This window comes from Eleutherodactylus coqui, chromosome 10, assembly GCF_035609145.1.
Source record: "Eleutherodactylus coqui strain aEleCoq1 chromosome 10, aEleCoq1.hap1, whole genome shotgun sequence".
Taxonomy (NCBI): Eukaryota; Metazoa; Chordata; class Amphibia; order Anura; family Eleutherodactylidae; genus Eleutherodactylus; species Eleutherodactylus coqui.
The window spans coordinates 103,207,476-103,219,904 of NC_089846.1; the positions used below are offsets into that span (position 1 = coordinate 103,207,476).

The 12,429-nt window shown below is 45.9% G+C and overlaps 1 protein-coding gene across 2 annotated transcripts in view; it reads right to left on the bottom strand.

The window, feature by feature from the left end:
• Nucleotides 1-5,323: 5,323 nt before the first annotated feature.
• The window catches only part of LOC136580809 (ankyrin repeat and SOCS box protein 12-like), a 157,926-nt gene continuing 150,820 nt past the window's right edge, over nt 5,324-12,429 (bottom strand). The window contains exons 2-3 of one of the 2 annotated variants that reach the window (XM_066581665.1): nt 9,368-9,561; nt 5,324-7,106 (exon numbers count right to left, since the gene is read on the bottom strand). In XM_066581665.1, the coding sequence (XP_066437762.1) occupies nt 7,053-7,106; nt 9,368-9,561 (248 nt within the window). In that variant the 3' untranslated portion in view covers nt 5,324-7,052. The remainder of the gene's footprint in view (nt 7,107-9,367; nt 9,562-12,429) is intronic. The other variant, XM_066581666.1, reaches the window with a different exon arrangement.

The window sequence follows — 12,429 nt, forward strand, 5'->3', positions numbered from 1 at the left end:
AAACATGTCCTGTGCTACTCGGTCCCCAGTCGCCACTATTTTTCCCAGTGTGCCGTCCCAGCCCTACACCAGCACGTCTCCCGCAACATAAATCATGCCCTCACCAACGCGGCTACTGGGAAGGTCCACTTAACCACAGACACGTGGACAAGTACTGGCGGGCAGGGCCACTCTATCTCCCTGATGGCACATTGGGTGAACCTGGTGGAGGCTGGGACCGAGTCAGAGCCTGGGACCTCACGTCCTACCCTCACCCAGAATAGCAGGTCCTACTTCGGTGCTGGTAACTGCAGCGTTTTATGCCACCTCCCCCAAACCCTCCTCCTCCTCCTCCTCTGCCACCTCTACCTCTCAATTAAGAAGTGTGAGCATGTTGCCAGCAGTCGGTAGCGTGCGGCGCGGCAGCACAGCGGTGGGCAAGCGTCAACAAGCCATGCTGAAACTAATCAGCTTAGGTGACAAGAGGCACATGGCCCCCGAGCTGCTGCAGGGTCTTACAGAATAGACCGACTTCTGGCTGAGCCTCCAACCAGGCATGGTCGTGTGTGACAACAGCCGTAACCTGTTGGTCAAATTGTAATTTTATCTGAGAAATAAAATTGAAAAAGTAACCTGGCTCGCTGCAAATACCTTCTGCGCCTGTGAGGATCTTACTAAACGGTCTGCTTCTACTTTCACCTTGTATTTTGTTGCACTTTCCACGAGCGCATAACTTTTTTCACTAAAAACTTGCTGTTTGTTTGCTTTTGGGGGGATCACTCTCCTGGCGAGAGTTCCCCCGCACTGTCATTGCAGCTCTCCTCCTCACGGAGGATAGGAAAGGAGTATATCGGAGAACCTGCTCACTATCCGTTGGCGCTGTCTGAACTTTTGTTTTTATTCATACTTCGTTTTACGTAACCTGGTGGTGGCTCTGCAGCTCGGCAGCCTCACACACGTGCCATGCCTGGCCCGCATCTTCACTCTGGTGGTTCAGTGGTTTCTGAAAAACTACCCCCACTTGTCTGACCTGCTCGGCAAGGTGCGCCACGTCTGCGCACATTTCCGCAAGTCCACCACGGACACTGCCACCCCGAGGACCCTGCAACGTCTATTTCAGCTGCCAGAGCACCGACTGCTGTGCGACGTGTCCACACGCTGGAATTCTATGCTGCACATGTTGGCCAGGCTGTACATGCAGCATAGAGCAATAGTGGAATACCAGCTGCAACATGAGCAGCGGAGTGGTAGTCAGCCTCCGCAATTCTTTACTGAGAAGTGGGCATGAATGGCAGATATCTGCCAGGTCTTTGGAAACTTTGAGGAGTCTACCCAGATGGTGAGCGGCGATGCAGCAATCATTAGTGTTACCATCCCGCTGCTTTGCCTGCTGAGAAGTTCGCTGCTAAGCATAAAGGCCGACGCTTTGCGGTTGGAACAGGAGACGGGGAATGACAGTATGTCGCTTGATAGTCGGACCACCCTCATGTCTATATCTCAGCGCGTTTTGGAGAAGGAGGAGGAGGGGAAGAGACAGCTGGCCACACTGCAGAAGGTACCCATGCTTCTTGCCTCTCATCTGTTCAGCACGTATGGGCTGAAGAGGAGGAGGAAGAGGAGGAGGATCCTGAAAGTCATCCTCCTAGTGAGAGGACAGCGATGTGTTGCGTACTGGGACCCTGGCACACATGGCTGACTTCATGTTAGGCTGCCTTTCCCGTGACCCTCGCGTTAGACGCATTCTGGCCAACACGGATTACTGGGTGTACACCCTTCTTGACCCACGGTATAAGAAGAACCTTTCCACTCTCATTCCCAAAGAGGAAAGGGGTTTAAGAGTGATGCAATACCACAGGACCCTGGTGGAAAAAGTGATGCTAAAGTTCCAATCTGACAGCGCTAGTGTCAGAAGAGGCAGTTCAGAGTAACAAGTAGCAGAGAAGGAGCGGGTTTCAGGCAGCATGTCCAGCGCAGGCAGGGGAACACTCTCCAAGGCCTTTGCTAGCTTTATGGCTCCCCAGCTAGACTGTGTCACCACTCCCCAGTCAAGGCTGAGTCAGAGGGAGCACTGTAAAAAGATGGTGAGGGAGTACGTAGCCGATCATACCACCGTCCTCTGTGATGCCTCTGCTCCATACAACTATTGGGTGTCAAAGCTGGACAAGTAGCACGAACTTGCGCTGTACACCCTGGAGGTGCTGGCCTGCCCTGCCGCTAGCGTCTTGTCAGAGAGGTTGTTTAGTGCAGCTGCTGGAATCATCACGGATAAGTGTACCCGCCTGTCAACTGCCAGTGCCGACATGCTTCTACTCATAAAGATGAACAAAGGCTGGATTTCCCCAGACTCCTCTTCTCCACCGGCGGAGAGCAGCATAACCTAATGATTCGTTTCGCTGCAACAGGAGAAAAATGCATCCTCTATCACCACAAAAAAAGGGGGAATTAGCTTTGTCAATCACTCTCGGATATTATTACTCCTCCTCCTATTCCTCCTCCTAAAACAGCATGTCAGCACGCTGAACTGCCAATTTTTCTGTGGCCCAAAAGGCTCTGTTTAAAAGTGTTTTACAATTTTTCAAAGTTTCAAAAGTATTGATACTTTAAAAGAAACTAATTTTTTTCACAGGGCTGCCTCCAGGCTTTGATACAAATTAAGCAACAGCGAGCTATATCTTTAAAAAATGTTGATGGGTTTCACTTGCCCTCGCGTTTGAGCAATTTTTCAGGGGTGCACTTGTACTTTTGGAACACCAATTTTTTTCAGGTGTTCGCCTATACTCTTGGTAAACCAATGTTTCAGGGGTTCGCCTACACTCTTGATTAAGAAATGTTACAGGGGTCTGCCTATACTTCTGCTACATAAATGTTACAGGGGTCTGCCTATACTCTTGCTACAGAAATGTTACTGGGGTCTGCCTATACTCTTGCTATAGAAATGTTACTGGGGTCCGCCTATAACTTTGCTACAGAAATGTTACAGGGGTCTGCCTATGACTTTGCTACAGAAATGTTACTGGGGTCTACCTATACGTTTGCTACGAAATGTTACTGGGGTCTCCCTATACTTTTGCTACAGAAATGTTACTGGGGTACACCTATACTCTTGCTATAGAAATGTTACTGCGGTCCGCCGATACTTTTGCTACAGAAATGTTACTGGGGTCCACCTATACTCTTGCTAGAGAAATGTTACTGGGGTCCGCCTATACTCTTCCTACAGAAATGTTGCAGGGGTCTGCCTATAACTTTGCTACAGAAATGTTACTGGGGTCTGCCTATACTTTTGCTACAGAAATGTTACAGGGGTCTCCCTATACTTTTGCTACAGAAATCTTACTGGGGTCCGCCTATATCTTGCTAAAGAAATCTTACCGGGGTCCGCCTATACTCTTGCTACAGAAATGTTACAGGGGTCTGCCTACACTTTGCTAGAGAAATGTTACTGGGGTCTGCCTATACTTTTGCTACAGAAATGTTACAGGGGTCTCCCTATACTTTTGCTACAGAAATGTTACAGGGGTCTGCCTATACTTTTGCTACAGAAATGTTACAGGGGTCTCCCTATACTTTTGCTACAGAAATCTTACTGGGGTCCGCCTATACTCTTGCTATAGAAATGTTACTGGGGTCCACCTATACTCCTGCTACAGAAATGTTACAGGGGTCTGCCTATACTTCTGCTACATAAATGTTACAGGGGTCTGCCTATACTCTTGCTACAGAAATGTTACTGGGGTCTGCCTATACTCTTGCTATAGAAATGTTACTGGGGTCCGCCTATAACTTTGCTACAGAAATGTTACAGGGGTCTGCCTATGACTTTGCTACAGAAATGTTACTGGGGTCTACCTATACGTTTGCTGCGAAATGTTACTGGGGTCTCCCTATACTTTTGCTACAGAAATGTTACTGGGGTACACCTATACTCTTGCTATAGAAATGTTACTGCGGTCCGCCGATACTTTTGCTACAGAAATGTTACTGGGGTCCACCTATACTCTTGCTAGACAAATGTTACTGGGGTCCGCCTATACTCTTCCTACAGAAATGTTGCAGGGGTCTGCCTATAACTTTGCTACAGAAATGTTACTGGGGTCTGCCTATACTTTTGCTACAGAAATGTTACAGGGGTCTCCCTATACTTTTGCTACAGAAATCTTACTGGGGTCCGCCTATATCTTGCTAAAGAAATCTTACCGGGGTCCGCCTATACTCTTGCTACAGAAATGTTACAGGGGTCTGCCTACACTTTGCTAGAGAAATGTTACTGGGGTCTGCCTATACTTTTGCTACAGAAATGTTACAGGGGTCTCCCTATACTTTTGCTACAGAAATGTTACAGGGGTCTGCCTATACTTTTGCTACAGAAATGTTACAGGGGTCTCCCTATACTTTTGCTACAGAAATCTTACTGGGGTCCGCCTATACTCTTGCTATAGAAATGTTACTGGGGTCCACCTATACTCCTGCTACAGAAATGTTACAGGGGTCTGCCTATACTTTTGCTACAGAAATGTTACTGGGGTCCGCCTATACTCTTGCTACAGAAATGTTTCTGGGGTCCACCTATGCAGTTTCTACTGAGGGTTTGAGGGGTTCGCCTATACTTTTGCTACAGAAATGTCACAGGGGTCCGCCGATACTCTTGCTACGGAAATGTTACAGGGGTTGGCCTATACTTTTGCTACAGAAATGTTACTGGGGTCCGCCTATACTTTTGCTACAGAAATGTTACTGGGGTCCGCCTATACTTTTGCTACAGAAGTGTTTCTGGCTTCCGCCTGTGCAGTTTCTACTTAATGGTTTGAGCAGTTCGCCTATACGTTTGCTACAAAAATGTTACCGGGGTCCGCCTATACTCTTGCTACAGAAATGTTACCGGGGTCCGCCTATACTCTTGCTACAGAAATGTTACAGGGGTCTGGCATGTTAAAACGCCCGTGTGACTGAGCCCTAAGATGTCCTAATTTTATTTCTAAACGTGCAAAAAATAATGCTTTAGATAGAAGAATGACTGCACACAAGAGAGCGACCAAAACACCAAAAATTTCCAGTGATTCCAACACTGTGCAATGTTTTTACTAGACCCATTGATAACAATGGGCAAGGCATTCCGTGGGAATGCCCAAAGATAGGACCTGCCGCAATTTTTTCCCGTGTCGCGATGCAGATACGAAATCAGAAACAATTCTCACTAAGATGAACTGTCAGGTATCTGTTGCCCAGCAGATTGTCCCATGTAAATGCACCCTTAGATGTCCTAATTTAATTTCTAACCATGCAAAAAATAATGCTTTAGATAGAAGAATGACTGCACACAAGAGAGCGACCAACACACCAGAAATTTCCAGTGATTCCAACCTTTATTGAGAGAGTAACATATTCTGCGTGTGTATATATGTACAGCAGTGAATATCATTGAAAAGCCCCATTATTCCTGTTGTGAGGTTATTGATGTGGTGGAACCAATTCCTTTATTGTATATATTTCCAGGATGTATGTTCTCCAGTCCTCCTGCACTCAGACTCACTTCCATCTGTTCCCAACTTTATGCTAGTCATACATTTATTCAGTTAGAAGGATGTAGAGGGTCGGATTGCTGAGAGTATGATGGCAGAATCAGACAATAAAGGCTTTGTTGTCTGTTACCATGGAGACACACCGTTCTGCACTGGAGCTGTACAAGTAAGACAATAGGAAATTTGTGATACTTTTTGCAAAGTTGTTTCATTTTTCATTTTATATATATTGGGGCAATAAAAATAATCTCATTGTGAAGGTGAACATAGACATCATTCCATTAGCTACATATGACAGAAATGTGTAACATAGGCCATACAGTAACTATGGAGCAGACTCGACAGCGAAACCCACTCCATACCCAGTTGACACTCACTCTCAGCATAAATACAGTGGCTTTGACAACTGTGACATCCATGACATTATCCAGTGAGCTCTCAATTGCCCCATTGTCGTTCCCCTAACAAGCAATGGCAAGGTGCGGATGGGTTACTGTAGCAGTCCAGGGCCTAGTTCAGACAGACATACATTATTTTCTTGTTTTCTTATGATTGTCATATTGCTAACATAATTTCTATAGTCACCTAGCTCTGTCAGTCACTACCACCATAGGACATGAGAATTGACCTCCATGTGTCAACTTTATGTTCCAGTACTCTTCCTCCAACCAGCTCAAATATCTGCTATATGTTTAACTACTAGACATTAATTTTGATTTTTATCTTTCCAAGTTCTCTATTGTAGGACATATACCCCATCCTGGCCAGGTCACTTTCTTTATGGGCTTTTACACAGCCTGATGACCAGGCAAGAATGTTCCTAGAGATATTAGTGTCTCCGAGCTGTGGGAAGGACTTGGGAGGAGGGCGAACAGTTCTGGTTCTAAGTAAGTAGACCCAGTTGTGTGTGCAGTTTTATTGGCAATGCTCCATAGGAAAAAAATGAAAATTAACTCCCTTTCAACAGCCATCTCTTGGAAGTATTTTTTTGCCTGTGATTCAATGTCTGACCCTTTGTTGGGGTATTCCCTTCTGGGACTTTCATTGCATATTCTGTGGCTATATGCAAATCTGATAGATGTAGGTCCCAGGTGGTCAGGACTTAGAAGTACAGCCAAGCAGGCTTCACTATGCTGTTTCCTATAGAAGTCAACAGGAGTTATGCAAACTGTGCAATACAGAAAGATCAGCTGTTTCAGTAACTCTGTTTGTGCAACTTTGTAGCCATCAGACTTTCATGGCATGTCCTGTGAATATGCCATGAAAGTGTTAAGAAACCTCGCAACATGTCTAGGCTGTCAACGACTCTAAATAATACACTTGTTCATGTTCTCCAGCTAGGAGTCTTGGTGCGCCCCTTTATTTAGGTGGTGATTGCTGACAAGCATTGTAGCTTTGTGTGATCTTATTGTCATCAGTCCACAATAAATGCAGGATTAGATAAGAAGGTAAAGGCAGTATTATAGGATGTGCACAGTAAGTTAGGGATTCTTTGGCTTGTCTTCATCATCATCTTCCTCTTCTGCAGTGGTTACCATGAGCAGTCACTCTGGGTCACATGTCTGGTGGTTCTGGTTCGTATTTAAAACCGGCTCCAAAGAACCAATTCTGAGGAACAAAGCAGACATTTATTAAGTTGATACCAGCTGGTAGGGTGAATGCAGATGGGCGGAAGTTCCGTGGCGGGATGTGCTGCAGAATTTTCGCCTGTGCACGCTGCCATAGGATTGCATGTGTGCACGCAATCCTATGCAGGCAGCCGCTATTTGACCGCGTAATAACTTGTGCGGTAAACAAATCGCGGAGGCCCGCACAGAAATGTCACTGGTGATGCTCCGGCACATAGCAGAGCAGAGACAAGATGCCAGGAGGAGGTGAGCTGCCCGTCAGTGCAGGGGCACAGGGAGCATCTCTCTGCGAGAATCTTGCGGCGGGATCCAACCCGGCCGTCTGCATTGACCCATAGACAAACAGAAAGAAAAACAGGTGGAAATCGTACAACAACCCCGTTTCCCTGAAAATAAGACCTGCCTCGAAAAAAACCCTAGCATGATTTTTAAATAGTGTCCAGGTAGCTATACATGTAAAAAAGAAATATTTTGGAGCAAAAATTAATATAAGATCCTGTCTTATTTTGGGGGAAATGGGGTAGTACTACTAGATATATTGACAGACAAAGATGTGAAGTGAGAAGAAACATGACATCTTATGTTAAAGATAATCTCAGACTAGATTTACTCCACGTTTGCATCATGCATGCAGACATTCTGGTATAAATACCTAACATACCTGCAGGCTATCTGTAGCCAAACACATGTCATAAGAGTGACTTTTAGTGTACATTTGGCTGGTATTCTTCGGTGTCGCTTTCTCTAAACTGTATTTAAAATCTGTGCTATGGAGTATAAGAGTATACGGAAAGAAAAGTGTTGTATGTTCTTTCAATGGGAATCAATGGCAAAAGTACAGAACTATACAGCCGTAACATTGTATGCCTTAGGCTTCATTCACACAGGTGCGATGATTTTTGGCTGGCTGTGCGACAGCCACAGTGCGGCCGAAAATCACGTGAACGAGAGGTAGCCGTGACCGAGTAATAGGTGCATCTCCTGTTTATGCATCTGTTCAGACAGCGCAGGGGTGACATGTATACGCTGCACCCGGAATGCTGTCGGGCAGAGGGAGAGAGTTTAGCTCTGCTAAACTCCCTCCCTTTCTCCGCCCCTTACTCGCTCCTAGCAATGGTGGGGGTTGGACTGGGCGGGAGCTAGTTTTCTAAACTTCTGCCCCATCTCTGCCCCTTGCCACCTGCCAGCAATAGGAGCAGGCAGGGTGCTACTCACCCACCCTGTCCCACCCCTCCCTTTGCCCACAGCTAGAGAAGGGGCATAGAGGAGAAGGGAAGGGGAGGGAGTTTAACAGAGCCACTGCTAAACTCCCTCTCACCTTCCTTTTTCCAGGCAGCTCCCATAGGCTCCCACAGGAGTCAATTGGACAGGTGTATTCCCGCCGGGAAAGATAGGTCCAGAACTATGCGCTATGTCGGCTGTTTTTATGCACCAGCAAAATGGCCATCTGAACTGAGGCAATGTAAGCCAATGCCTCAGATGGGTGACATATATCAGCCAGGCTGTGAAAACAGGGCCAATTTACGCCTGTGTGAATTTAGCCTTACTGTTATTAAATGTGCAGGGATCATTAGTGAATATATCAAAGCATACACTATACAACTGTATCAAAAGACACCAAAGATGTGCCATAAACGTCGGATAGGTGGGATTCCCACTTATGGGACCCTCACCTACTGGGAATACAGAGACCTCTGACACCTGTTCTGCGGGGTCAGAGAGCCTCCATATTCAGGCAGGGATAGAACTGGAGAGGACTGCCTAATCCTGAAGATACGGCATAAATGTATTTAGTGGTAAAACCCCCTCTATCCAGTGGTAACTGAGAGAACCTCTAGGAATATCCAGTAACTAACCATGCCTAAAATAAAAGCTTCACATTAATAACTACCGGAGGATATAGGCCATAATATCGTGCCAGTTTCTCTGGGCTATACGGCATATTGTGGTACTCTAAGTATTCCACCAGCTGATCAGGGATTTCTAGCTTTTTCATTTTGCCTGATAGGTGAGAGTCACACTTTTATGACCTTCACCTCATGAGAGTACAGAGCCCCCTGAAACCCGTTCTGTGGGGTCAGACAGCCCCCATATTCAGACAGAGATAAAAGTGGAGAGGGCTGCCTAATCCTGAACATACGGCATAAATGTATTTGCTGGTAAAACCCCCTCGATCCAGAGGTAACTGAGAGAACCTCTAGGAATATCCAGTGACTAAATTGCCTAAAATTAAAGCTTTACATCGGCACGATGATAACCATGTCGCTCATAACATCTTGGCAGCTTCTTTATGTCATCAAACTCATTGTGGTGCTGTAAGTATTTCACCAGCTGATCAGGGATGTCTATCTGGTCGATGAGACGAAGCTTCCCCACGTGTTTCAGCCGCCTTCTTATAGCAATACGACACTGAGACTTCAGGGATCTCGGATGAGCTGTACAGAAGATAAGACCAGAGTACAGGATGAGATTGTAGTCTGACACTACTGTACAGTACAGCGATCTATACAGGAAGAAAGTATATTAGAATTAGTCCAAAGAAGGAAAAATGTGCTCAAAGTAAGTTAATTACAGCAGGGGCATAAGTTAAAGACTCTGGGGCCCTGGTACAAGAGCTCAGCTCACCACCCAACGTCCCCCACCCCCCCACTGCCTTACACACACACCTGTACCTCTACCTGTACCCAGATCTAAATTGTGACGCATGCAGCTGCAAAACAAATTTACCTACATGATCTAGCCCCTTGGCATTGGCTTTCCAAACACAACGCATTTCCTGGACTACTTGAAAATCAGTTTGCAGTCCCTTAGACTGCATTCATAATTTTTGTTGCATTTTCGAATCACAATTAAAAAACACATCCAAAAACTGCATATCGGATTCAAAAACCCCATGTGCCTTTAATACACTGCATACACTATTAGAAACTGCATGTGGATTTAAACAACACATTCGACTTTTTAAAACAGCATGCAGGTTTCTGTGCATTTTTGAATTGTGTGTAAAGAATTCAGTCATATACAGTAAATAACCAGCTTATACCATCATGCTCCATATCACTATTTACAGGACTAGCTGATGTATCTGGCTTTGCCCAAATTAATTTGATACAGGTGTTTACGTGTTGTGCACACGGAAAATTTTGTGAAGTAAATGTTACCTTAGAAGAACAGAGGAATAAAGTATGTATACACAGAAAGGGAGCATTAGATTCTCCTCAGTCTGCATGTACTCATGTCCCTCTGCAGAATATGCCAGTCCCCCCCCCCCCCCACTGTCCTCTATTATGACCTAAAGAAGGCTCGCGCCAAATTTCACGCTTGCACGACACTGCAAGTTTAATCATACAGGGGTGCACTTACTTTTGCATTTAGCATTGAATTATCGAGTTGTGACCCCTTTACTTTATTTATTTAGGACCTTACTTTTCCTATTTAGGACCTAAAGAATGCTTGTGCCAAATTTCACACTTGTACAACACCGGGAAGTTACATTACATGGGAGTGCACTCTCTTTTGCAATTAGCATTGAATTTTCAAGCTGTGACCCCTTTACTTTTCCAATTTAGGACCTGAAGAATGCTCGTGCCACATTTCATGTTTGTATGACATAGAGAAGTTAGATACTTAGATTAGGTACATTACACAGGGGTGCCAATACGTTTGCACTTAGCACTGAATAATTGAGTTGTGCCTCTTTAACTTTACCTATTTATGGCCTCGGTCACACGGGCGTTTTTTGCCGCGATTTGCGGATCGCATGACGGATGCGCATCCGCAAATCGCGTGACCGGGGCCGAAAAATCGCCCGAAAAATCTGCTCCTAGCCGCAGCAGTGGAAACGGGCCGGAGCAGTGGAGCACTGCCCAGCCCATTGAATTCAATGGAGCCGGCAATACAGCCAGCTTCATAGAAAGCAATGGGCTGCGGGCGATCTCAGGATGAATTTCCCTGAAAATTATCCAAAAATGTGTAAAAAGTAAAAAAAAATATATGCTCACCTTGTCCCGGCAGATGGAGTTCAGCCGCGGCCGGCTGGCAGTTCTCCTGAACTGCTGTGAATAGTATTCAGCAGGCGGGGATTTAAAATCCCCGCCTGCTGAATGAGCTGCCTCTGATTGGTCACAGCCCTCACCAATCAGAGGCAGCTGTCACTCACCAATTTATGAATTCATGAATGGGTGAGTGAGTGTTGCCTCTGATTGGCTCAGCGCAGGGACCAATCAGGGGCAGCTCTCAGCTATTGAATGACAGCTGAGAGCTGCCCCTGATTGGTCCCTGCGCTGAGCCAATCAGAGGCAGCACTCACTCGCCCATTCATGAATGGGTGAGTGAGAGCTGCCTCTGATTGGTGAGGGCTGTGACCAATCAGAGGCAGCTCATTCAGCAGGCGGGGATTTTAAATCCCCGGCTGCTGAATAATACACACAGCAGTTCAGGAGAACTGCCGGCCGGCTGCAGCTGAACTCCGTCTGCCGGGAGAAGGTGAGTATATATTTTTTTTTACTTTTTACACATTTTTGGATGATTTTCAGGGAAGGGCTTATATTTTTAAGCCCTTCCCGAAAATTCATCCTGCGATCGCCGGCAGCCCATTGCTTTCAATGGAGCCGGCTGTATTGCCGGCTCCATTGAATCAATGGGCAACCATCATTTTTCTCTGCCACAGCTGTTACAGCTGTGGCAGAGGAGAATGATTTGTCTAGTATATGTTGTCAATGGGGTCGGCGCTGCTGCCGCCGGTCCTATTAAGCACATATAGAGAACAGGAATCGCAGATCGCAGATAGGCGCGATCTGCTATTTCTGTTCTATAATTAATTGGACGAGCGCATAAAAAGCGCTCATGTGTCCGATACCATTGCAAAGCAATGGTTCTATAAAATCGGCGATCGCATGCGCATACGCATATCGCACGAAAAATCGCCCGTGTGACCGAGGCCTTTAGGATGTAAAGAATGCTTGCGCTAATTTCAAGCTTATACAACATCGGGAAGTTACATTACATAGGAGTGCCAATACTTTTGCACTTAGCATTAAATAATCAAGTTGTGACCCCTTTACTTTTCCTATTTAGGACATAAAGAATGTTCGTGCCAAAGTTTATGCTTGTACGACATGAGAAGTTAGAGAATTAACCCCTTCATGACCAATGACGTACCGGTACGTCATGGTATGTCGGGGTATGTATGAAGAGAGGTTGCGTAGCAACCTCTCTTCATACAGTGCGGGCGTCAGCTGTTTATAACAGCTGACACCCGCGGCCGATCGCGGCTATTAACCATTTAAATGCTGCTGTCAGTT